This window comes from Ursus americanus, chromosome 30 (genome assembly GCF_024610735.1).
Source record: "Ursus americanus isolate L20-20 chromosome 30, mUrsAme1.1.p, whole genome shotgun sequence".
NCBI classification, from domain to species: Eukaryota; Metazoa; Chordata; class Mammalia; order Carnivora; family Ursidae; genus Ursus; species Ursus americanus.
The window spans coordinates 8660760-8687639 of record NC_142156.1 but is presented as its reverse complement, the minus strand read 5'-3'; the positions used below and the strand labels follow the sequence as shown (position 1 = coordinate 8687639).

At 45.9% G+C, this 26880-nt stretch overlaps 2 protein-coding genes across 4 annotated transcripts in view; one reads left to right on the top strand and one right to left on the bottom strand.

Annotated features, from left to right (window-relative positions):
• The window catches only part of SART3 (spliceosome associated factor 3, U4/U6 recycling protein), a 36041-nt gene extending 19311 nt beyond the window's left edge, over positions 1-16730 (bottom strand). For 2 of the 3 annotated variants that reach the window (XR_006778455.2, XM_045791512.2), the window contains exons 1-6: positions 16387-16730; positions 7512-7638; positions 6332-6436; positions 2629-2813; positions 1423-1528; positions 71-195 (exon numbers count right to left, since the gene is read on the bottom strand). Coding sequence is in view for 2 of the 3 variants with exons in the window: in XM_045791512.2 (XP_045647468.1) it covers positions 71-195; positions 1423-1528; positions 2629-2813; positions 6332-6436; positions 7512-7638; positions 16387-16701 (963 nt within the window). In the remaining variant the exon portion in view is untranslated. The remainder of the gene's footprint in view (positions 1-70; positions 196-1422; positions 1529-2628; positions 2814-6331; positions 6437-7511; positions 7639-16386) is intronic. The other variant, XM_045791513.2, reaches the window with a different exon arrangement.
• A 1350-nt stretch (positions 16731-18080) lies between these two features.
• On the top strand, positions 18081-25065 carry ISCU (iron-sulfur cluster assembly enzyme). The gene is made up of 5 exons (XM_045791510.2): positions 18081-18255; positions 19971-20084; positions 20949-21059; positions 22985-23063; positions 24533-25065. Exons 1-5 carry the CDS (start codon positions 18142-18144, stop codon positions 24616-24618), a joined length of 504 nt encoding a protein of 167 aa, XP_045647466.1. The 5' UTR covers positions 18081-18141; the 3' UTR covers positions 24619-25065.
• The last annotated feature ends 1815 nt before the right edge of the window (positions 25066-26880 follow it).

Here is a 26880-nt window from a genome sequence, read left to right as displayed (position 1 = left end):
TTAAAGATGCAACTATTGATTAGGGAAAAATTTGCAGCGAGAAGGTTACTGTAAAGAGGCCAACACTTACCAGTGCTTCTTCATAGGGTTTGTATCTCTCCAACTGCTGGAGTGCTTTGTTATAGTTCTGAATTACGGACTCTGGTATTGGGTCTTCTGACCACTCTTCATACTCTGCAAACGTGGCCTCCATATCTATTGAAAGATGGATTCAGCCCCGTAGGTCTTGCCATTGAGTTTTATCAACCCAGAGATTAAACCATGAGACTCGGATGATGCTAGCCCCTCCCGCATTAGTGACCAGGGCAACTCTTATGCTTGAATCTTCTACTGGGCCCAGACTTGACCTTAGATTCTGTCTCAAAGCAATTCCCCCAGAAGCCCTACCAATTAATCAATCAGTTAAATAATAGCAACACTTACCTAGTGCTTCCTATGTTCTAACACTTTCCATCCACTAACTCATTCGATCCTCCCAACTCTACGAGTAGGTTCTATCAGGACCCCTATTTTGTAGTCATCTGTAGTTCACAGTAGAGCAAGGCCTTGAACCAGGCAGGCTGGCTCAAGTACACGCTCTACTCACTGTACTAGGCCACATCACGTTGGTACATGAGATGAAACCTGCAGGCCGCTCGGTTCTAGCCTTTTCTGCGTGTCGCCCAAGGATTCAACTGGAAAGCCACTTTATAATTTGTTATATCGAATTCAAATAAACCACGAAGTAAAAAGAGAAATTATGTCTGGGCTCAAGCAGCTGTCCAGAGGTGCCAAGGACATACAGTGTGTAACCACGCCTAGAGAACAAACAAGACAGCAGCACCAAACTCTTTCCGCGCCCAGAAAAGTCCTCCAGGTGCTGCTCAGGCTCAAGCTCCAGAGCTTCGGAGGCTTGGCTTAGCAAAGCAGATTCCCCCAAACAGAAATGTCCTTACCAAAAGCCCAAGAAGTTCAGACGTGAACACTTCCGATCGACAGTGTCCCTGAACCAAATCACCCCCCGCAAAAGAATGGTAAGAGCCCGTGGAAAATCCCCATTCTGATACGGAAGAGGTTACTGCTAAAGAGAAAATGCTCACGATGGAACTCTTACTCAATAAAGTTTCCCCAAAAAATATAGGGGGTCAGTTTCCCTATTCCTTATAGTAACTCCACCTCTCCAACAGCGTCTTCATAGAGGACACGGAGAGTCAGGAAGTCCGGCTTCTAGTCCTGCTGGCTGACCCTCAATCCTCTTGAGCATTAACAATTCAAGGTACGTTTTTACCAAGGGCCTCGTCCACAGTGACAATGCCCAGTGGCAGTAAGAACGCCAGCAACATCTGCCTCACAGGATGCTGGGAAAGACCTAACGACAGGACATACCCCAAAGCACTTTAAAAACCATGGAGAGCCGGCTGTTGGCAGGTCAGTTTCTCTTACCATAGAGTGGGATCGCCAGCTGTCGCCGGAAGAGACTGTGGACCTTCTCCAGCTGTGAATCAAAGGTTTGTTCCCGGTCAAAAGGGGAAAGGAAGCCAGCTATGGGCTAAAGAAGCAAATCTGTAGTAAATGACAAACTTTGCGGTCCTTCCTACTTCAAAAAATATTTCAACAAGCTTTTCAGTTCAAACTAAAAATATATATATACGACCCTCTGATACATGAGGTATTGTGTCAAATGCTGCAAGAGGCACAAAAATTAACGTCTCTGCTACTAAGTATTTATGATGGGGTGAAAAGCAAGAAGCAATTTAAGAAATGTATATATTGACTATACACACACGAATGACTGCAATGAAGCAGAATATAAACATCAGGAAAGAAAGTATCACAACTTGCAAAGTACTGTGGCTTGCTTTCAGCTGGTTTTTAAGGCTGAGTTTTGTTATGAAGGGAGGAAATCAGGAAAGACTCCTGGAGGAGCTGGCATGTGGGATGAATCTGCAGGCTCTCCCGATGTAGAAAGAGGAGGAAACGGTCTCCCAGGTGAAGGAACAGTGTAAGTACAGTAGCCAGCAAGTGCACAACTGTCAACGGGAGCAGGGTTATGTCTGATGCTAGAGGGCGACAAATGTCAGCCAGAGGAGTTAGCCCTGACGCCTCTGTGAGGCTAAGCTGAAGGCACCACTGCGGACTTTTCAACAGGGATGTAATCCACAAGGGACTGGGCTACTTTAATAACAACCATCTACTAGAGGGCTCCACTAGGTACTGATGGTAACTCTGCGCACACACACACAAACATGGGAGAGGGGACACTGGGAGGGGACTGCAAAATCCTTGAATCAGAGTTTAAAAAAATCCAATTATGATGGGGTCAAATCTCTTATCTCTTGCAGTTATTATTGGACATGACTGATAAACACATATATATATATTTTTTGAATGACATACTTATTCTTGTATATTCACCTGGAACCAATAACTGAAATAGTATTTTTAAATATCAGAACTACAGGGTCATCTGCTTTTTAATCAAAAAAATCAATCTTGCTGTTCCACAAAGACTACTGATTTTACTTTACTGCCTACCCACTAAGGGACTGGCGAGGACCATTTTGTTGACTGTGTTCTTCCACGGCCACTTACAAAGACAGCCCCAACTATGCAAAGGCAAGCACCGGTCACAGAGACCGGGCCACTCACCCGGGCAGCTTCCACAATCGCACTTTCGAACTCCCGGTAAGCCTCCCAGATGGCGAGTCCTTTGGTCATATGTAAGCCAACTGACGAGAGCGCCCTTTCAAACACAGAACGGACTTTCTCAAGGCCACCTTTCTGACCAATTCCACCGACTGAGTACTGGCCATACTCTAGCCAGATGTTAGGACCTAAGAAGGAGAAGTGCTCATTAATTCAGGATATGAAATACCCAACGATCAAAACTTTCCAGTACATCACAAAAGAAATATGCTCACCAAAACAGTACCCATTCATGCAAAAAGGCAAGGGCATATCAACAAGCATCCCAATGTATATATATTCCTAGTACTACAGCTGGAAGGGAAAGTGTATCTTAAACCACGTCCCTACTAGGTTATAATTATTGAGATTTTACTGCATAAACAGAATATGCCAGCAGGTAATATGTAATACACTCATGATTATAAAGCCTATTTATTAAAATGGAAAGAATTCAATGAAAATTCAATAAAAAAAAAAACTCAATGAAAACAGTTACTAATCTGAGTCAATTTTCAGGAAAGATTTCAAAGCCTAGAATTTTTTAACTTTTGAACCTTTTTAAGCCTCTGGTCAAAGTCACAGAGCAAATTAAAACCACCAATCCCGTAACCAGAAGTCTATATTTTAAGTCTCTCTTTGCAATGATGTTTAAACAGCAACAACAAAAAAGACCCAGTTGCCCTGTTTTTTGTCACTTTCTTCTTAAACTTTATCTATTCACCCCTGCAGCTTTAAGGGCAGACTAATGAATTAAAATCTTTAGGAATGCAGTGGTTCCCACTGCACATGTTTTGCCTATTCAAACATCTGAAAATAATCTCACAGGCCTATCCATTAACCTTGTAAAATAAAAATACTCAGAAGATAAAGACACCGATTTGACAATTACTGTATGTTTCCCTGCTTGCTTTTTCTTTGAAACAAGGTTTATTTCTGAGAACTCTGCCAAAGTCTGTCGGCTACTCTGTTTCACCTCACCAGTACAGAGCTGCCATATGGGATGCAGAACAGAGGGGTGCCCAGCTGGCTCAACTGGTAGAACATGCAACTCTTGATCTCAGGGTTGTGAGTTCAAGCCCCATGCTGGGTGTGGAGATTACTTAAAAATCTTTTTTTTTTTTAAGATTTTATTTATTTGAGAGAGCGAGAGAGAGCGCGCGCAAGCAAGAGAGAGAGAGCAGGAGCAGCGAGGAGGGAGAAGCAGGCTCACTGCGGAGCTCGATCCCAGGACCCTGGGATTATGACCTGAGCTGAAGGCAGACGCTTAACTGACTGAGCCAACCCAGGTGCCCCAGCTTAAAAAAAAAAAAATCTTAAAAAAAAAAAGAAAAGAAAAAGGAAAAGAGCTATCTAGCTCTTGGAGCTGAAGCCCTCGGAGATGATAAGTCACATTTACAGATCGCCTATGAAAACAGCCCCTCCTCTGAAGAGAAGGTGACTTTCAATGGGTCACCTCACAGCTCCTCCCAACATCTAAATAATCTAGAATGAGGTAAATATTATGAACAGTATTTTAAACTCAGAAAACCCACGGGTGCAGAGTCCACAATGACTACGAGAGGCAAACAACGTGGCACTAGATGCCACATTCCAAAGCGGGCCTGAAGCCCCTGCACGAGGCCTCCTCCGAAAAACCACAGGCATATCTATCACTGGTGCACTGAACACCTCCCAGGCAGTTTGAAATCACTGAGCGCATGCGCAGAAAGAAAGGTCTACACTTAGCATCTTCAAAGGTGCAAAACATAATTAAAAACTAAGAAGCAGGCCAAAGTGGCTTCCGAACATTCACAAAACACGGGACACAATTTCCACGCTCCACAGCTCCTGACACTAACGCAAGAACCCCATGGGCCCCCATTCAAAACTACTTTAAGAGACCTATTCTAAGAAGCACGGTTATCTGGCTTCCGACCCCCAGCAGCCCTGAAGAAGTCGGGGAAGAGGCAGGCACACTGACCTCAGCACTGACAGTGGAGGCCCAACAGCAGGGTGACTGCAAACCATCAAAGACCGAAAAACACTACAGTCTGGGAGGTGCTGTTAATGACGACTCTGAGACCTTCACAAGGGGGTGATAGGATCATCAGAAAACGTGGCAGTGTCATACCCTTGGAACCGTCAAGAGATTCTAAGAAGCCACATGGGCAGATAGGAGCAGAGACACAAGAATACTAAAAGCACATATGGTGTAATTTCATATTCACAAAACACCTGTAATTTTCCATATTCGGATTATAAAAACTAAAAATTGATCAATTCTTTTGGCTGGTAAAGGCACATGAAAAATTCTCTTTGCCGGGGCAGTCTATCTTCAAGCACCAGTGCTTGTCACGAGGAGAAAGCGGGGAAAACCAGGTATGGAAGGATGTTTAATTTAAAAGAAGGAAATATTGGGGGGGCGGGGCGCCTGAGTGGCTCCGTCGGTCAGGCGTCCAACTCTAGATATCAGCTCAGGTCATGATCTCAGGGTCAGACTCCGTGCTCAGCACAGTCTGCTTGTCCCTCTCCCTCTGCTCCACCCTCTCCCTCTGCTCCACCCTGCCCCTAAACCCCCACTTGCAAGCGCACTCTCTCTCAAATAAATAACATCTTTAAAGGAGGAAATTTCTAAAAATATTTTTAAAAAACATTTTGTCCATAGCATTCTCTGCTAAAGATAATATTTAGAGAATTATACTACCAACAAGGGAGGGTAAAGAAACTTAAAAGGAGAGAAGGTGTCTACACTCCACTTGCATTGGCAAAACATCAAGGCGAGCAGACAACGCAGACCTCTGTGGTGATGGAGGGTTCTGTATCTCGATTACAGCGGTGGTTACTAAAATCTACACGTGGGATAAAATGTCACAGAAGTACACATGCACCTTGTACTAAGATCAATTCCCTGGTTTTGATTTTGTACAGTAGTTACAAGATATTGGGGAAAGCAAGATGAAGTAAGTATAGGACCTCTCTGTACTATTTTCCTGTAAATCTATAATTACTTTAAAATAAAAAGTTTTTAAAAGCTTTTTAATTAAAAAAGAAAAAAAAAGCATTCTGTCCAAAACTTCTAAAAACCCATTCAACGTGTAAAAGGCAACCTTTAGTTGTCTGAAAATACCATGTTAAGTTCTCCCTGCCAAAAAAATGCTGGTGTGAATATATTCACTCCCATACTACAAACATTTCTAACTGTATTTTAAAACCAGATATCCTCAAATGAAAACCACAGACAGGGACACCTGGGTGGCTCAGTCGGTTAAGCATCTGCCTTCAGCTCAGGTCATGATCCCAGGACCCAGGGATCGAGCCCCCACATCAGGCTCCTTGCTCGGCGGGGAGTCTGCTTCTCCCTCTGCCTGCCGGTCTCCCTGCTTGTGTGCTCTCGTGCTCTCTCTGACAAATAAATGTTTTAAAAATCTTGAAAGAAAGAAAGAAAGAGAGAGAGAGAGAGAGAAAGCAAGAAAGCAAGAAAGCAAGAAAGCAAGAAAGAAAGAAAGAAAGAAAGAAAGAAAAAAGAAAACAAACCAAACCACAATGAGAATAATAAGTAAACTCAAACCTTTCGAATTGCTGGACTAACCCTCTCTTTCCTGAGGAGCGACACCTCACAATGCAACCCAGGGCAGCAGAGACAGATGCATCCGCAGACACCCCAAAAAGCGAATAGGGAACTTACAAATATAATCCTTCACGGCTTTCTCAAAGAGGTCGTACACGTGCTCTCTGTCCAGGCCATCCAGAGCCATGCTGATCTCGTCATGCAGCCACTCCAGCCAGAGCTCTGCAAGACAACAGCACCTCTGCATCACCATCTCCTTCACCAAAGGGCAGGATGAAAGCAGGGACTTCACCACGAGTCACGAGCACACAAACGTTTCACCCACCTTACACAGCCTGCCACGGTTCACAGAAATTCAATTCTTAAAACTGGCACCGAGCACATAGAAGGTTTATGCTTCCAAGTAAGATCAAATAATTAAAATCATAGTATCCTACACCTGTTGGGCATTTTATACTTTTGCTAAGTACTTACATATATGTATTTCTCATTCAATCTTTCTAAAATTCCTGTAGATGATAGTCACAATAATGAATAATGATGGCATCTATCTAAGCATTTACGACATGTTAGGGCATTTATTCCATGTTGTACACAGAATACCTCATCTGATCCATGTACTATAAGGTAGAAACTACTGCTAGCCCCATTTTACTGCTGGGAAAACTGAGTCTTACAATGTTTACATAATTTGCTTAAGGTCACACAGCTAGTTAAGATGTGTAGTCAGGAACAAATCTAGAAAATCTGATTTCAGCTTCTATACTCAGAAGTTATGCTTTTGGATCTGGGACCAGTGTTCTCCACTCCTCCCTAAAGGATCAATTACAAACATTCACGAAGACTGGTCTACAAGATGCACAGCGTAATAATGTTTCAAATAAGTATAAATAATCTAAATGCCCAACTACTGTGTAACAAACAAGGTATGAAACATTTACATTAAAAATTGTTCATAAAAGTTTAATTACAATACAATTACCTGGTACTGAGAAAATGGATTAAATACATAAACACTGGAATGGGAATTTAGACACGAGAAAAGTTTAATCATGTAGGGTAAAAAAAAATCAGGATCCAAAATATGAGCCAGTATTACACCATCACGACTGTTCTGCAAAAAACCAGAAGATGAAAAACTAGAATTCACTGACACTGGATGATGGATTTTCTTCTTTCCACTGTATTTATATGTTCCAAATTTCTGTAAGGAACACGTCCCAGTTTCAGTGAAAACAGAATGTATACCCTTCAGTTCTCGGTGTTTATAAAAGCAGCCCGACTGCTGACACGTTACCTTCGGTCAAAGGAAAGATCTCACTCATCTTCTGGCGAGCCACCCGCACTTTGGTAAGCTCCCCTTCCAGCCGGAGCAGCCGAATCAGGTCCACATGGCAGTTGTAGTCATAGACGTTGATAGATAGCTAAGAGGAAAAGGACACAAGGTGAAATTTAAAATGCCACCATCAAAATAACTTAGCATTTTTCACCACTGGTGACAACGCATGTCTCTGCTACAAACAAAACAGATGTGCTATCTGGGAGAGCCACTGAGACAGCAATGCAACATTTACCCCCAGGGAAGAGGAAGAAAAATCAATGAACGAGGCTTTCTCTAATAAACGCACAGAGCCTCCATTCTGTTCCAGTCCCTAACAGAATGCAGTTGGGTTGTTCTCTGAAATACAGGACCCATTCTGATGAAACAAATCAACACCAAGCGTGACCTTAGGCAAGTCATTAACTTTGCCAAGCCTCCATTTCCTCATCTGTAAAATGGGGATACCACTACAGTCTCTGGTCCGTAAGGTTCTTGTGAGGATTTTAAAACGTGATGAATAATGTGCTTTTAGCACCTACCAGCTGTGAAGGTAAAAGCTCTCCTCTTTTACTAAACAAACAAAAACAACAAAAGCGAAAACCCCTGCTGGGAGGAAGAAGAATGGCAGCACCTGTTGAAGCTGAGTGACAGGTACATAGAGATTTATTTTTATATTTGAAACTTTTCAAACTAAAAGTTAAAACAAATTAAAATAACTGCTTAAAAAGCTATCAGACATCTGAGACGACAGAAAACTAAAAGAATCTGTCACTAGTGGACTTTTCTAAAAGGTAGCGAAAGGAAGAGGAAGGAAATGATAAAAGAAATCTTGTGGCATCAGGAAGGCAGGAAGAACTGAAAGAGCATGAAATACAGACAGGTATCCTGGATGACCCTTCTCATGACTCTTCTAAGCTGTATTGGATAGCCGACACAAAAATTCTGAGACCACCTGATACTCAAAACGATGATATTTAAAAGTGGGGATGCTAAAGTGACCTGAACGGAAGGATGATTCCCTCGCTTCACTCGGCAGTGGAACACAGACACCATGTAAGTCAAATACACTATTCCCAAGGCAACCACTAAGAAACTACACAAAGCATACACTAAAAATCACTATAAATAAATGAAGATAGAATCCTAAAAATGTTCAAGTCACTCACTGGAAGGCAACAAAAGAGAAACAGAAGAACAAGAAACAGAGGAAACAAACAGAAAATAAAATGTCAGGCTTTAGACCTAACATTGCAATAATTATCTTTAATGTTTATGCTCTTGGGACACCTGGGTGGCTCAGTCGGTTAAGCATCTACCTACGGCTCAGGTCATGATCCCAGGGTCTTGGGATCGAGTTCCACCTTGGGCTCCTTGCTCAGTGTGGAGTCTGCTTCTCCCTCTGCCTGCCACTACCCCTGCTGTGCGTGCCCTCGCTCTCTTTCTCTTTCTCTCTGATAAATAGATCTATCTATCTATCTATCTATCTATCTATCAATCTTTTAAATGTTTATGGTCTCAATATACCAATTAGGGGGCGCATGGGTGGCTCAGTCGGTTAAGCAACTGACTTTTAATTTCAACTCAGGTCATGATCTTGGGGTCATGGGATTGAGCTAAGGGGGGCTCTGTGCTAAGGGGGGGGGTCGGTTTCTCTCCCTCTCCCTCTCCCTCTGCCCCTCCCCTCATGCACTCTCTCTATAAAATAAATAAATCTTTAAAAAATATACTAATTAAAAGGCAGGGAATGGCAGAGTGGATAAAAACACAACCCAACCATATGCTGATTACAAGAAACTCACTTCAAATTCAAGGACACAGGAAGGCTGAAAATAAATGGATAAAAAAAGATATACCACGTAAACATTAGTCCAAAAAAAGAAGTGGCTATATTAATATCACATAAAGCAGACTTCAGAAAAAATATAACTACCAAGGATAAAAAGGGGCATTACAAAATGATCAAAGGATCAACCCACCAGGAAGACAAAGCAATCCTAAATGTGTATGCAACAAACAACAGACCCTCGAAATAGATTAAGCAAAACTGTTCCAGCTAAAACAAAGGGACACACACACTTACAGTGGGGACTTCAATATCCTCCACTTCACCAACTAAAAGAACTACTAGACGAATTAGCACAAGGATACAGAAGAAATTCAGCATCAACAACCAACAAGATCTAATTAACATATATAGAACATTCCATCCGATAATAACAAAATACATCTTTCTTTTCCTCAAGAGCCCATGGAAGATTTACTGAGACCAGATCATGGGCTGTAAGACGAACTCTGATAAATTTTTTAAAAAGTGAAATCATACAGAGTATGTTTTCTGATCACAACAGAATTAAATTAGCAATCAGTAATGGTAGGGAAATCTTTAAACATTTGGAAATTAAGTGATATACTTCTAAATAATCCATGGGTCAAAGAGAAAGTCTCAAGGAAAACTTAAAAATATGTAGAACTAAATGAAAATACAGCAAGCCAAAATAAGGATACAGCTAGCACAGTATGGAGAGGAAAACTTACAGAACTAAATTCAACGTATGAAAAGAATCATGCACCCTGACTAAGTGGAATTTGTCCTAGGTACATAAGGCGAGTTTGCAGCTCAGTCTCTGAAGATCAATCACTGTAATCCACTAGATCAACAGGCTAAACACAAATGATACCCATCGACACAGAAAACGCACTGACAAAATCCAACACCCGTTCATGATAAAAACTCTAGACCAGGGGCGCCTGGGTGGCGCAGTCATTAAGCGTGATCCCGGCGTCCTGGGATCAAGCCCCACATCAGGCTCCTCCGCTGGGAGCCTGCTTCTTCCTCTCCCACTCCCCCTGCTTGTGTTCCCACTCTCGCTGGTTGTCTCTCTCTCTGTCGAATAAATAAATTAAAAAAAAAAAAAAACAAACTCTAGACCAGGGGCGCCTGGGTGGCTCAGTCGTTAAGTGTCTGCCTTCGGCTCAGGGCGTGATCCCAGCGTCCTAGGATCGAGCCCCACATCAGGCTCCTCCGCTGGGAGCCTGCTTCTTCCTCTCCCACTCCCCCTGCTTGTGTTGCCTCTCTCGCTGGCTGGCTCTCTGTCAAATAAATAAATAAATAAAATCTTTAAAAAAACAACAACAACAAAACTCTAGACCAGTTAGGGCCTTATCAAAATTTAAACTTTTTGGTCTATGAACTATCTTACTGCGGATGCAAACAAAAGTTACAAACCACATACCCAGCAAAGGACTGGTATCTAAAAGATACAACTCCAAACTCAACAGTAAAAAACAAAGAATCCAATTAAAAAATGGGTCAAAGACATGAACCAACAGGTATATGCAAAGAGGGCACACAGACAGCAAATAAGGCACACGAATAGTAGTCAACATCATTAACCCTCAGGGAAACGCAAATTAAAACCACAATGAGGTATCATTACACACCTAACAGAATGACTAAAATAAAAAATAGTGACAACACCAAATGCTGGGGAAGATGGAGGGAAAAAACCCAACTGGCTCACTCATACATTGCTGATAGGAATGTAAAATGTGTATGGCAGCTCTGGAAAATAGCGGGGCTGTTTCTTATAAAGTTCAACACACAATTACCACATCACCCAGCAAGTGCACCCTTGGGTATTTTTCCAGAGAAATAAAACCTATGCTCCCACAAAATCTCTTTGTGAATGTTCGTAACAGCTTTATTCCTAAGAGCCAAAACTGGAAACAACCCAGAAGTCTTCTGATGGTGAACGGTTTAAGTAAGCGTGGGGCACGCACACCGTGGAACACTATTCAGCCACAAAGAGGAAATGAACAACATGTACCCAACTTAGACGAATCTTTTTTAAGATTTTATTTACTTATTTAGCAGAGAGTGAGAGAGAGAGAGAGAGAGAGAGAGAGAAAGGGAGGGAGCACAAGCAGGGGGAGAGGGAGAAGCAGGTTCTCCACTGAGCAGAGCACCCGACGTGGGGCTGGATCCCAAGACCCCAGGATCCACAGACCCCTGAGCCACAGGCAGATGCTTAACCAACTAAGCCACCCAGGTGCCCCACAAGTGAGATGAATCTTAAGGGAATTATGCTGAATAAGAAAAGCTAATCCAGAAAGATTACATACTATATGGTTCCATTTACATAACATTCTTGAGATGACTAAATTATAGAAATGGAGAACAGATTAGTGGTTGCCAGAGGTCAGGAACTGTAGCTGTAAAAAGACAACAGGAAGGACCCTTGTGGTGACAGAACCGTGTGTTGACTGTACCAATGTCAACATCTGGGTGGTGGTATTATACTACAGTTTTACCAAGGTTACCATTGGGAGAAACCAGTAAAGGGTACACAGGATCTCTGCAGAATTTCTCACAACTGCAGGGAAATCTACAACTATCTCAAAATGAAAAGTTTCATTTTTTCAAAAAGCTTTCATATGAGTTGGGGTATAGGGTTCCCCTAAGTCTACACACAAACACTAGTGTCACCTCTTTCAACATCTGCCACAACGTCTCAGCACTAAGTACTTCTCCTTCATTCAACTAACACTCTGACAATGTACTCAATAATCTAGACACTAGCTACTGCATTAAAATACGAGGAGGACCTGTCTCACCAGGTAGCAAGTCTCAGTAACAATGAGTTAATCCGTGGAATTGACACAGGATTGACAAACTGACCAACAGATCAAAAGAGAATGCCCAGAAACAGACCCACGCAGACAGAAAACATACGACAAGACTGGCAGTGGTTGCGTCTAATAAAATTCATGACCCAGGACCATGACCCCAGTCTGAAAAACACTTACTCATAGAAATCCTTATACGTGTTGAATAATAGCACAATTCAACAGTAACAATGTTCCTTGTAGCTTGTTGGTAACAGGACCATAAAAAATTAAATAAAATAAAAATAAACTGTGAGCAATCCAAATGCCAGAAGAACTGATAAATGGTGGGACATCCACCCAATGGCATACTAAATACACAGTAGGCAAAATGAACGAACTGCAGCTACAAGCAACACGGATGAATCCCAGAAACACTGCTGAGTGGAAAGCAGGCCCAAAAGATTACACGTAGCATGATACACTTTCCAAAAGCTCAAAAATTAGCAAAAGTGAGCATTACTTAGGGATGCATATGTAGGTGATAAAACTATACATATTTTATAAGAGAAGGAAGCACACCAGTTCAAGGAAGTAGTTACCTGGGTTTTAGGAGGGGAGGCAGGGCCATGGAATAGGGGAAAAGCCGATTAAGTGCAAGCAACAGTACTGATCAAGCTCAGACTCTTAGACCAAGTGGTGGGGTAAGTAGTGTTTATTTGATCACCACAGTTCGCAATTTACAGATGTGAACTGCTTTGTATATATCGAATTACATGCAAAAAGACAACAAAGACTCAGAAACAGTAAGAGTCTGACCTATAATTTTTTTTTTAAATCTTAAAGACTTTCAGCAATGTTCTCCTGCTCTTGATATGTAAAATTTAACAAGCTGAGTCCATCCCATGATTACATGATGGGTTGAAAAAGGACTGGACTAGGTCAGGACACAAGTGCTCTAATCTCCCCTGGTTCTCAGTTTCCTCATTTGTACCAGGAAGGAGCTGGAGTAAATCTCTGCTTCTCCAGTGGGCTGTCAGGACGCACTGATGTTTCAAAACCGACTGTCAAGTGAGCACCAAAGGAACACTCACGAGAGAAGTGAGGTTTGCCCAAAATGTACTTTCCTCATTAAACAAGAGGCAAAGGCTCTCCCTGTCACCCGCTGCTCTCAACTCACCTGGGTCTGAATGTGGTTTTGGAACATGAAAGGGGGGACAGTCCTGTTAGTGTGACTAATGTCTATACAAGCACCCCTTATATGAACACCATGTGTAGGTCGGGAAAAAAAAGGTATAAAAGTCAAGGAAGTAAAGAAACTGCCTCCCAGGATGGCTTTTGGTCCAAATTTCTGATTTCTAGGCCCAAATAATAAAGACACTATACAAGAAGAGGTGCTCCGAAAGTATGTGTATTAAATGCATACTGAGACGCACTTAAGAGACCTTCCACAGAGTTCACTTAGCACCGACAAGTGAGCACGTATACTGGTCTATTCTGGTCTCAGAACATCATTAGCAACAAAGGATGATTTAAAGAAAGAGGTGGCTTAGCCCATGCATAAAATGTTTTGATTTCCTGACTCCCTAACAGCACAACCTGGACCCAGAGCAGTGGCAGAGAAACAGCAAGAGGCCTGGTCCAAAAGACACAACCATTGCAATCATGGGAGGGTGGGGAAAGAACAGAGCAGGCCGTGGCACAGCACCGACTATGTGTCAAAGTTGCCAGGGGCTTTGTAAGCAGCCGGTCACTTAAGCTCCACAACAGCCCTGTGAGGGAGGCACGGTTACAACCCGTGTTTCCACCACCTAGGACACCATAGGCTCAGAGAGCTGGAATAACTTAGTTTCAGGACACAAACACAGTTAACGGGAAATCTTTGCTTTGGGACATGGACAGATACCACAACTAACTTCAAGCTTCCACAAAATATGCTCAGAGAACTGGAATGTGTAAATATGAAAAGGTGGAGTTTTTCACAGGCCTGTCTAGAAGTTATCCATCATTACACTCCACAAGTTACGGCAGGAGCTAGAGGCTATCAGGATGAGGCGGGAGGGAGATTTGGAAACATTGGAAAAATCAGTCTCTAGACCCCATGATAAAGAGCCTGATAAAGCCAGAGGCTCTTCAGTTCACATCACAGTGTGGTCACGGTCTGAATTCCATCCCACCTTCTGTGACCTGAGGTAGGGCAGGACACCAGTAGCCAGGAGACCTCTGCACTGACCCATCCTGCTCTCTCACTAGCTGGTTACCCTCACCAAGAACTTAATCTTTCTGCTTCCAAGTCTGCCCTACAGCTCAAACAGGTAATCCTGTTTTCCCCTGCCTCACAGAAGAGTGGGCTAATGAAATGGCTCGAGGAAAAGCCCAAGGAAGGCTAGAAGTCGGAAGCACAGATTTCCATCGGGACAGGGACATAGCCTGGCACCCTATATTACACGGCATTTTCTGAATGAATAAAAGATGGAGTGAACACCGGCGTACTTATTTCTAAAAAGCAGAATAGGGAACCACTTGCCTATTCCAACTAGGCTCCTTTGACATTCAAATACGATGACAAATGAAAACAAACAATACCGATGGATATCATCACTATTTCACAACGAAAATATCACTGCCAAAGAGGACATTATAAGGAATCTCACACCCAGCAAGGTTGAGTAATGTAGGTTAACAACTTCACATCGCTGAGTGATTTCATATCAGTGTGTCTTCTGGTCCACAGACAACCCTGATAAATTCAATTCCCCTCGTGAGTGACTCTGAGCAATCATTTCATCATCTGTTCTGAGCCTGTTTCCTCATTACTAATGCTCAATTTCTGTGTGCCCTTCCAATCCTTTATTTAAAGATTTTATTTATTTTTGCAAAAGAGAGAGAGAGCGTGCGCATGTGCACACGTGCACACAGGAGTAGAGGGGAGGGGCAGAGGGAGAGGCAGGCTCCCCGCTGAGCAGGGAGCCCAACTCGGGGCTCAATCCCAGCACCCGGGGATCATGACCTGAGCAGAAAGCAGACCCTTGACCGACTGAGCCACCCAGGTGCCCTGCCCTCCAATTCTACTTCCCCCTCTCCTCCCTGTCCTGTGCCCTCCTGTGTGGACCACATCCATGGGGTCTCTAGCTCTCTTGCTTCCAGCAGGGTTTGCCCAGCAAAAGGCACCAGCAGATGTTTGGAGAGAGGAAGAGAGATCACAGTATTCTTCCCCAACCCCAATCCCTGATGGGAAGATGGGGTGGGGCTGCATCCCCTGACTAAAGGTCTCACCTGCTCTCAGGTGCCCTCTCCACACAACTATTAAGAAAACTGGTCGGTTTTCTCCCCTCATCTCTTCAGGCCTAAAGGTGGACACAAGGTCCTGCTGTCACTAGCCCTGAGGTACTGCACCTCCAATCCTGATCGTTCTGATCACACTTTAATAAACACAGTAGGCCCTTTATTGACCTTCTCTCAAATTATCCTAATATGAATGTACCACCTATTTCCTGCTGAGACCCTGGATTACACAGGAGTTACAAATTAGAGATCACGGTACCACGAGGTGCGAGGCACTGGGCTATTAATTAACGTTACGACAACTACATGATGCAGAAATTGTGGCTCCCAATTTACAGGTGAGAAAATGGAGGCTCAGGGAGGTTAAGAAATTTGCCTAAGCTCACACAAGCACGGACTAGCTACAACTGGGGTCTTAGCCTCCAGACGCTGAAATTTCTACCGTCCCATTTCTATCATCGTCGTCACGGTCACTGCTTTGTCTATCACTGCTTTGTCTATCGCACCGTAGTTCATCATTGCGGGCACTGCTACTGAAAAAAAGAAGAAAACGAAAAAGAAAAAAAAACCACTCTCTTATGAGTACAATTTTATTGCTATTGTTGTCCACAGTTTAACGGTGTGGTTAAGAGCGGGAGCTCTGGAGTCGTTTCAAAGTTTAAGGCCTGGCTCGCCACTTGCAGAAGTGTAATCTTCAGCTAGAGAATTCCCTCCACGAGGAGCCCCAATTTCCTCTCATAAAACGGGGAATACACTACTTCCTTCACTAGCTCGCTGCGAGCGTTCAATGGGATAACGCTTGCAAAGCACCAGGCAAGCAGTAAACGCTGAAATGACGGGAGCCGTGGTGATTAATAGCGGTTTTGCGGCCTTGGCGGCTTTATTACCGCCGGAGACCCGGGAGAAGGGCCGGGGACTGGGAACCTGAGGGAAGGAGCCCGCCGCCCAGCCCCGGACGCACCTGCTCCTCCAGCCGCTCGATTTCCAGCTGATTCTTCTCCTCCTCTTCGTCATACTCCCATTCGTATTCCCCGGGGGAGCTCTCCGCGGAGGAAGCCATGGCGTACTCCTCGTCCCCATCGCTCTCACTCACACCTTCCTCCGGCTGGTCCCACCCCGGCCCCACGGCCTTGTACGTCGCAGAGGCCACGGCCCGCGACAACACCTTCCTCCTCGTCCTAGCAGTCTTAACGTCATCCTCCTCGCCCTCTGCCGTGGGCCCGGCCTTGGGCTCAGCCTCCGCTTCCGAAGCCGATGTTGCGGCCGCCGTCGCCATCTTGCGCTTCCAGTGACTCCCGGGTCTTCTCGCGGCAGCCGAAGACCCGCTGAAGTAGAAGCTGCCCGCGGCGTGCGCCTGATCAAAACCCCGCTCCCCTTGCTACGGAAAGAGAAACTGTGAAGCTCGAATGACGGGAAAATCCAGGAATGCATGAAACTTCGTATTGCTTTTACATAGGTGTAAAAGCTCTCTCAGAATAAGAACTCCCCTGTACGGCATGTGTTCTGTCGCAACTTCGGACACATGTTGGGTCTTTGCACGGGAAGTGGAGGCCGTACAGGAAATCATGGAGTGATGGTTGAAGTGACGGGTTTGGCGCCATCTTGAGAAGGTCAAAAGGAGTTTTGGAATAAATGCCTTCCTTACCGCCTAGCCCGACCTGGCGCGTGGTTCAGTCTCCCCAGCAACTGAGCCTCAAACGCAGAGAAAACTCCAAGTCCCCGGGGAAGGATTCACGAGGATCCTTGCCGAGAAAAACCTATTTCCCAAAGAGATTCCTCCCCTTTATGTAATACCTGGTGCCTAAGTAAAAGTGAAATACATTTGAGTTTTCTGCTTTTATAAGACCATATTCTGCAAACCAATATTAATAAATTTCATTACTAAGCGTTTATTTAGAAACTCTTCATTTCCAGGCATTGTCATATAAATATGTCGGTTTGCTGCTTTATGAAAAGAGAAATAGATGCAGACATATACATACTCTTTTAAAAAATCAGGGTATGGCGTGTTCGTTTCCTCAATTAAACTCCCATTTTTGAGGTCGGAAAATATTGTTTATTTGTTGCCTTTCTCCCTCATTAGCAAGGTTAATTATGTAAGGAATTAATGTATTTTTCTTTCTGTTAGATCCCCAAAGCCTAGTATAGTGCCTTGACACATGACACTTGCTCAATGAACGGTCCTTGAGTTAGTACGAAAGCGAGGATCAAGCTTAAAGAGATGATGTCATTCGCCTAGGGCCACACAGCCGGGAAGGAGGAGAAGGCGGATTCCAACTCAGGATTGTCCTTGCTTGAATCCCAAATGCGTCTGTCTGGGCAACCTTGGACAAGTTACTAAACCTCTCTGGCCCTCAACTTCCTATGCTAAAAAATCGGGTTGAAAAAGTAGACTGGTTGATCCACTATGCCGCATTCTGGCGGTGGGCTTTGTGAACGTAAACTTGGGCCCCACTCCGGCCTGACCCCCTTGGATCCAAAACCTTGCACTCGGAACAAGCCCTCCAACTTCAGTCTTTCAGGTCAGCGTCCCTGGCCCACCCCGGAGGGGCGTGGTTAAGACGGGACCAAAGGCCGACACGTGCACGGAGGGGGAGGGCGCAGGCGCGAAGTCGCGGTGAGGTAAGAGGGTGCGCGCCCCAAGCCGGGAGCCGACTCGCTAGCGCGTTCCTCTCCTCCGTCTTGCGCTCTGCCTGCGCAGGCGCAAGCCCGGAAGATGGCGGCGGCTGGAGCGGGCCGTCTGAGGCGGGCGGCTTCGGCCTTGCTGCTGCGGAGCCCGCGCCTACCCGCCCGGGAACTGTCGGCTCCGGCCCGGCTCTATCACAAGAAGGTAGGGGCAGATGAGGGGATGCGCGGGACCCGCACTGGCAAGGGGACGGGAGGGCTAGGACCGCCGGGAGGACCCAGGTATGCCGGCGCTCAGTGGAGGCCCGACCTGGGGAGGAGTGGCCGCGGGATGGTGCGCGGCCTTGGGAGCCCCCACTGCTGCGGGGATAGGGACCACCCCCTCACGCGACTGACTGGACTAGGTTTTCTTCGCTGCTCAGATAAAACTAACCGCTGCCCGTGGGCCCCGCTGCTGGCTGCGATTTCGTGCCTCAAAACCCAACAGCCGAGGAAGGAGGGCCTGTTATGACCTGCCAGCCTCACTCCAGGGACAGACACATCCAGCTTCAGCGAGGCCATTGCCCTAGCCAAATGACCTTGGCAAGTCCCTGCTCTGCGTTGAACTTGTTTTCCCCATTTGTAAAATGAGCTCTTAGCATTCCCCTACAAGAGAGTGCTTGTGGAGTCCTCAGCATGGTGCCCAGCACATGGAGATCATTTACAGTGTTGTAGGAACTCATGGCCTCCGAGTGGAGTCAGACACGTAATCAACAGTTTTAATTTTTGTCCTTTTTTTTTTTTTTGGCAGGGGGGAAAGGCGTTGGGGAGTACCGGATAGGTGCATAGTTTGCAGCCCTTGCCTTCCGAGGGCATTAAGTCCCCTAGTCCTGAAGCTTTCCCACTCGGGAAACGACTAACTAAAGAACACGGTAAATCAACATGGGCCAAAAGTACAGACGAGGTACTATCTTGTAGGTCCTTGGGCTTGGAGTGAAAATCCGTGGTGGGATAAGTGGGTAAAAGAGACTGGAAGATCCGGAAGCTTACGGCTTAACTGGTGAACAAGCCTCAAGGTTACATTAAAGCCTTCTGTGTGCGGGTTTGAACGGATGCTGTGTTGTTTTGGCTTCAGCAGGTTGGCCAGGGACTTCGCTCCTCCCCCACCTAGGGGTGTGTTTTGTTGACATTACGCGCTCGACAAACGTGGACTAGCAGCCTTTCAGCCACCAGGGTGCGCTGCTCCACCAGAGTGATTTCCAGGTCTTGAAATAGAGTTACGGGACCGTTACTGTGTTATACACAAACGGACACATTCCATGGCATTGTTCCTCGTGTAACATTCTCCTTGAGGCTCCTGGGAAATCCTTCGATTGCTGGACCATACTTATTTTTAAAATTTTTAATAATAATCCTTTGAGTATGGATTTGGAAATACCAGAAATGTTATTTGAGCCTAAATCTGGGACTTAGGTGGTAAAGATCAGGTAATTATTTGTGATCAAAAACCGTATGGAGGGGCGCTTGGGTGGCTCAGTCGGTTAAGTGTCTGCCTTCAGCTGGGGTCATGATCCCAGGGTCCTAGGATAAAGCCCCAGGTCTGGCTCCCACCTCAGCAGAGAGTCTGCTTCTCCCTTTCTGCCTACCCCCCCCCCCATGTGCTTTCTTTCTCGCTCACGCTCTCTCAAATAAATAAAATCTTTAAAAAAAAATAACTATGGATTTAAGACATGATTTTGCTGATTTTTCTCCAGTAACTCAAATTTCTGAAGGTAGTTGGAGAAGAGGTACAAAAAGACTGGGTCATAAAGTCTCATTGACGTAAGTGTAAGCCTTCCTCCCAGGTGAAGTTTGATGCTTAGTGACTGCCTGCCAGGTTCAGGTTGCTGACCAGTAACAAAAAAGAGTGATCATGGATTTCTCTTAACCTTCTCATTTCAGGTTGTTGATCATTATGAAAATCCTAGAAACGTGGGGTCCCTTGACAAGACGTCAAAAAATGTTGGAACTGGATTGGTGGGGGCTCCAGCATGTGGTGATGTAATGAAATTGCAGGTACTCACTGGTTTTCATCAGTAATCCCTTTGCTCATACAGTGTTTCGTTGTTTACAAAACATTTGAATGCACAGCTTTCCATTTGGTCTTTATCTAAATTCTTATGAGATGACGGGATGATTCGAAGTTATCAGTTATTAGGGTAGGGACTGAATCTTAGTTCTCCTTACTTGTACACTGTGCTCACCCTTTCTCGTGTCACTTTTCTACTCTATTAGCTTAAATTCCAACTTCACCTAAGAAAGTTTTGTGAATTTTACTGATCAAAGGAAAACCACAACCGTTCAGTTAGCAATCCCCAGTGAGACAGGAAATGCCACATATCAAGCCTCCCCCAAATTGGAAACAACACAAAGGTAGTGACTGGCGCTTTGAGTAAACTGTAGCTTTGTCCACATCTCCATGGTGATGAGGGGTCACCTTGCCAGAGGTCTTCCTGTCTATCTTGGAAAACAGAAACCAGGCAGGAGGAAACCACTAGGTGTCATTTCATGCCAAATTCAAAAGCACTAACCAGAGACCTATACTGCAGACTCTCCCAGTGTTTAAAGATGCAGATTGACCGAGCAACCAGGAGCAGGACTTCATAGCCAAAAAGCAGACTAGGGTTGCAAAACAAAAGGGGGGGTGCATAGTTTTCAGCTTTTCTTTACCACGTAGGCCTGTTTCATTCTGATGAACATTCCTACATTTGCCTCTTCATCACTGAGTCCTTTGTGACAAAGCAAATTCAGTAATATTAAAACTTAGGGTGTGGAAAACAAGACCAAAGCCCTTGGGGAGAGCCCCAGTGACCCCCCCATAAATACAGGTTCTGCAGGGTGGCATCAGGAACCATTGCTTAACTCCTGTCTCTTTTCTAGATTCAAGTGGATGAAAAGGGGAAGATTGTGGACGCCAGGTTTAAAACATTTGGCTGTGGGTCTGCTATTGCCTCCAGCTCATTAGCCACTGAATGGGTAAAAGGGAAGACGGTAAGGTTGCTTGCAGATTGACATTTAAATCACATTCCCAACAAACCTGCCTCGGAGTTAAGGGAAGGGTCTTGTTATTTGGGGGGGGTTAATTTTTTTCGAAATACTCTTCAGAATTTTTTTAATTTCTCCTACTCAGGCTTTGATTAAATTCTCCACATTAGGGATTATGGATAATTTTGTTTGGTGTTTTTTATTTTGGGGGGTTTCGTCATTTTTATTTGTTTGGGGGTTTGGGTGGTGTTTTATTTAGGGGTTTGTTTGTTTGTTTTTGTTTTAGGGAGGGGAGGGGAAGAGGGAGAAAGAGAGTCTTAAGGAGGCTCCATGCCCAGTACAGAGCCCGAGGCAGAACTCAACTTCATAACCTTGAGATTCTGACTGAGCCAAAATTAAGAGTCGAATGTTTAACCAACAGAACCACCCAGGCACCTCTGTTTAGTTTTGATTTTAATTAAATAGAAAAAAAATCTTCAGCTCCCCCACTAACAAAAAAGAACTGCAAAGAAATCTGTGGGTTTCTCCAAGGTTGCTGATTAAAATTTCTTAGGAGTCTTAAGGGTGGGAGAGGTTATATTGTGGTTTGTGTTCTTGTTTATTCCCTTCCATATGTTCCAGGAAGGATCGCAGGTGGCTTGTAGGGTTCATGAAATAACAAACCAGCCTGTGCTAAAAGAGGGATTAAAGAATCAAACAGCCAAGATGAGGCAAAGCAAGCAAATCAGTCAGAACAGTGATCCAAGTGGCGGTCGGCCGGCCCTCTGAGGGTGGAAATGAGAGAAGCTGGAACATCTTTTCTGTTCTTTTCTCTGCCAAAGCCTCTTTCCCAGCAGCTGCAGAGGTAGAAGGTCCCAAACCCAGTGAAGAGCTGGAGTTTCTAAAATCCAGTTATTAAAACCTCTCAGGAAAGCCAAAATACAGGACTGCTTATCTTTGCAGCCCCGAGGAACAAAGTTCAGGGAGCTGAGTCACAGCGGTGTGTGCCCGGGGAGCTGGGCAGCTCTACAGCAGCGCAGTGTGCCAGGCCACGTGCCACCTGCTTCCTGTGGCTCCGGGCCTTCAGGCTGGCAGGCTCCTCTGGCGAGCACAGACCTAACCTGATCTGGAGGAGGTGCCTCTGAAGTGATTTCTTAAGCCCTGTCCTCGGGGAAAGGGGAAGTGAGACAAGGCACCTGGGCTCCCAGGATCTGGCCTTTGAGTTGTGATCAGAAAGTGGAGGAAGAGGGCCTGCCTTTGACCTTGCTGTCCTCCCGTCTGAGTTACTAGGAACAGAACGTGAAGCATTATCCTCGGAGGCAGCAGAATTGGGAAACGGGGGGACAAATGGGGAACCTGGCTTTCCTTAAGGCAGCACGGCTCCATTCCACATGGGCCTGCCTCCCCTGCCCTTGGGCGCTCAAGCAAAGTCAGGCATCCTTTTCCATCTGTTTTGGTGAGATAGATTCTCTTTTAGGCAGAGGAAGATCCCACTTCCAGCCGTCTGTGCCACTGGCTTACTTGCCATCTCTCTGGCCTCCCTGACACTACTCAGTGCTTGTAGTTGAAGGGATTTAGTCTAAACGCTTGGTATAAGGACATCAGTGAAGCTGATACAAAACCAGAACAGGAAATCACTGCTTTAAAAAAAAAAAAAAAAAGACTCCTGTTGCTGGCCTCGAGCAGACCCCTGAGAGACGTCTCACTGGCTGGCCTGTAAACGTATCTTTGTCGGCCTTGCTTACCCGAGCCAAGCAGTGGGGTGTGTATAGGCCACACTGGAGAGTCCCGGCTGCAGCCTTGACGCACGAGTGAGCGTGGTTTGGGGTGGTTAAGTGGAAGTCATCCCCCACCACGCTGTCCTGAGGGCCTCTTTGGCCTTCCCTTTTTAGTGCTTGTTCCTCAACCTAGAGCATCGCTAAAACTGTTATTGTCTCATGTATGCCTCTCAGGTGGAGGAAGCCTTGACCATCAAGAACACGGACATCGCCAAAGAGCTCTGCCTCCCCCCCGTGAAACTGCACTGCTCCAGTAAGTCTCTGCTCCAAAATGCCAACTAGCTTGCACAGTTGGGAGTGACTTTGTAATGGCATCAACTGGCATTTGTGCAGAGTAAAGGCGAGTCCGTTTTGGCCGCAGAGTCCATAACCTTCAGATGGTTAAAGACCCCGGTCTCACAGCTGATCTCCAGGAGGGTCTTGCAGGAGGTGGTGTGTGCTGGGCGTCATGTGAGCTCTTCGTGGCATCATGTCTAAGCCTCAGAAATGTCTTCTAGTCCACAGATAGTGTCATTATCTCTTCCTCTTACAGACCAGGAAATTGGGGCTCAGCTTAAAGCGCCTCAGTCACATGGCTTCTAAGTGGGAAAGCCAGGCCCTAAGCCCCAACCTTTGATTCCAGAATCTGTCTGTTCCCACCCCACTGGAGTCAAGTTTGGACCAATTAGAGAAAATTCCGCTTCTGCCATAATCCTATCTGTCGCATGTGTTACCACTTCCTTCCCAGGTGCCGTTACTGTGTATACAGTCTGCCTCTGTGTATACGGAATGACTAAGCCCAATTGTGCAACAGTCCCCTGTCCACTGTGCTAAGAGAAAGCCCAGATGCCTTAAGACTTACACTTGGCTTTCTAGTTCAGTCTCTGTCTTTAAAGCTTTTTCCATCCTCTCTCAACCTTCTAGGGGAAGAAGGGAATGAGAAACAGTAGCCTTAACTTACCAAATTAGTTAAAAATCAGCAGAGAGCCAGGCCTCTTGCCAGAGCAAGACTCACAGGGGAACTGAGGGGCAGGGACGTGCTAACACAGTTGTCAGGAAGTCTGCTGAGACCCGAGTTTTTTCCACCTGAGCTGGGATTCCAAGTACCCAGGAATAAAGTCAGCATTTTCAGAAAAGTCCCAGCCTTTTCATTTGGCCTTCTTGGGCACTGCAACCTTTAGCTGCTGCTCTCTGCCACTTGCTTACTTTCTGTTTTCCCCCAGAGCCTCATTTTAATATTGACCCCAAAGTAAAAGTTGTCAGATTCGGGATCCCTAGAGGATGTGGCAGGTGCCACCTGTCAACAAAGTGGCATGGCCTACGTTATGCCAGCTTGCTCAGACAGCATCCACTACGTTTATTCCTGACTTCTGTGTGAGCAGATGACAACTGACCTCTCTTGTGGCCCTCCGACATGTCACTTATATTAAGTCCTCGCACTATCCCAGCAAGGAAAGAATGTCCCAGTTTTATAGAACAGAAAGGAGATTCTAGGAGGCTGAGGGACTAGCCTAGGATCCCAGGTATTTAAACCCCAGTCTGCCTCCGAAGCCGCGGGCAGGGGTAATCGGGCTCAGGAAACAGGTGGCTTTGCAGGCTTGCTCCTGACCCCAGCACCCTGGCTAGGGGGCTCCGAGAAGCCCTCCCCAGAACCGCTGCCCTCCAGCTCTTAGAGATGCAATTCCCAAGTCCCTCTCTGTGCCGTCTACAAACTGAGGTGATCTTTCCTTGTGCCCCTTCCAGTGCTGGCCGAAGATGCAATTAAGGCGGCCCTAGCGGATTACAAACTGAAACAAGAGTCCAAGAAAGGAGAGGCGGAGAAGGAATGAGCCCTCAGCGAAGCGTCCAGCAGGTCAGACCTGCTGCCCGTCCACCCACCGTGTAATCACTACAGATGTTCAGAAGCCCCCACTGCAGTAAAAGCTGAGACACGCACAGCGCTTGCCGGTCACATGGGGGCTCCCACACAAGCAGAATACACAGTTTACTCGCTCCCAGTCCTGTGCTTTCTTTCAGCCCACTCTCCGCGCCTTAACCCCGTGTGTGTATATTTTGAATTGTGTGCATGGCCTCAAACTGAAATCGGTCACGAAGTCTCAAGTGCGGTGGTCCACGAAGTGCCCAAATACCTAATTTCACCTGAATCTGTCTTGGGGAAGATTACTAGTAGAAGGCCGTGGTATGATTATTTGATAGAACCAATTACTGTACATAAAACAGATTTGCATATATATATATATATATATCTACATATATAATAAAAGAACGTTAGACCACGTTTTTCTCTGATAAGCCTTGTCTCTTGGATCCCTCCCTCACCCCAGGGTCCTGCCCAGAGCCCCTTGGGGCTCCCAGGTGCTTGACCGTGATGACTTGCGCACCTTTCTGAGCAGACTGGACAGTAAAGACCATGGACAGAGCCGGCCAGACGTGTGGCACGTTCTATGGAATGGGGGTGAAGGGGAAAGGAGAGAGCCATCTCTTTTCGTTGTGCTTTGCAAAATAATAGATTGACAAGTCAACATGAGTCCAGAAGATTCTTTTTGTAATTTCACTGGTTTGTGACACGCTACAAGCCGAGAAACACTGGCTCCGACAATCCCCTGAAGCTACAGAGCAGCTGGAGGTGGGGGGGCGGGGGGTGTGCAGCCTGTGTCTGCGCAGCGCCTGACTGCCAGTGGTGGCCTTGTGACCTTCCAATAGAGGGGTGGAGTTGGCCACCCCCGCGCCGGCATGAACAGTGCTCTCGGGGGGAAGCAGCGATGCGGAGCCAGAGCCACGGCCCGAGCCCCGGTAGCAGCGGGGTCGCCCTCCGGCACCGTGGACTCTGCGGGCCCTCGCGTCCGGCAAGCCATGAAGCACGTGGAGCGTCAGGCACAGCAGGCTTGGCAGAGTCCACCGAAATCCGCCTTTAGTAGGGCCCTGTGGACGTGGGGCTGGACCCCGAACGACAGAACGGGAAGAGCACGAACACAGGCATAAGCCCTCCCGCCACTCGAGGGGAAAGACAAGCTGCTCGCCTACCAACGATGCTTTTCGAATCACCCTGACGGAAGGATCTCCGTCCCTAGCAGCCAGAAAGGACAGAGCTGAAGATTTTCTAGAAGGCTAAGCTAAAAAAATGAAGAGGATGCATTTGAAGTTCTTACTAGTTTACGTGTAGAGGTACCAGCTTTTTATACTAAAACGCCTCAGCCACAAATCTTAAAAATGATTTAGCACAGGCCACATCAAAAGCCTTGGTGTCCATTTCTTTGTATGTGAGATTTTCAGATTATAGACTATTTGGAGATTAATACTCAATAATTATGGATAAATACATCCAATTTGAATAGAAACGTGTATATTACTCGTAGCAAATAATTTGGTACCTACTTCACAGCAAAGTGCATGTGCCTGTCTGCTCTCAGGGGCCCCCAGTGACGAACTGGTAATTAAGTCCAGTGTGACTAGTAGTGTGATGCAGTGTGGCCACGTACTGTTGCTCTCGTTGGGAGGAAAGGCCGTTCAGGTTTCAGAGAACTGGCCCAGGCGCTTGGAACCTTGAATTTAAAAATGAATTTAGCCACAACTTTGACCCAAGAAGTTGATCTAGGTATGTCTATACCCCTGACGGAATTCAGATTTCATACATTAAAGGCTGTAACAGTATGATAAAAACAAAAACACCTAGGGGATGAGTTGAAAATGGAGATTTCTAGGCCCAGCATTTGGCGTTAGGTCCCTGCAGGTGATTCTGATGCTTGTGACTTCTGAGGGCCTCCTGGGTTCTGGGTGGTGGGGGAGCCAAGCCACAGGGAAGCAGCTGCTTTGGTCCAGTCTCCGTCCTGGCCTGCACAGGTGTGCCGTTCGAGAAGTTCGCTGTCAACTGTGTGTCCACGTACAGTGACCTGAGGGTTAAAGAGCATCCATCCCTGGCCCCGGCACGCCTGACATTCTACTCACTGTCTCTCCTGCCCCCCCCATCCCCCCCCAGGGTTGTGGGTATCATTCCGAGCTGCCCACAGTCCTGCATCAGCCAAAATCCCACTAAAGGAGGCCCATGAATCTCAAAGTCCCAGCTAACCATCTCAAATCTCCTTCAACTCTTC

What these genes read in the sequence shown, in the direction of transcription:
- ISCU (XM_045791510.2), top strand. Translation starts at nt 18,142, where the DNA reads ATGGCGGCGGCTGGAGCGGGCCGTCTGAGGCGGGCGGCTTCGGCCTTG. An exon ending in GTGATGTAATGAAATTGCAG is followed by an intron (nt 20,085 to 20,948) that starts GTACTCACTGGT and finishes TCTCTTTTCTAG; the next exon opens with ATTCAAGTGGATGAAAAGGG. An exon ending in AATGGGTAAAAGGGAAGACG is followed by an intron (nt 21,060 to 22,984) that starts GTAAGGTTGCTT and finishes TATGCCTCTCAG; the next exon opens with GTGGAGGAAGCCTTGACCAT.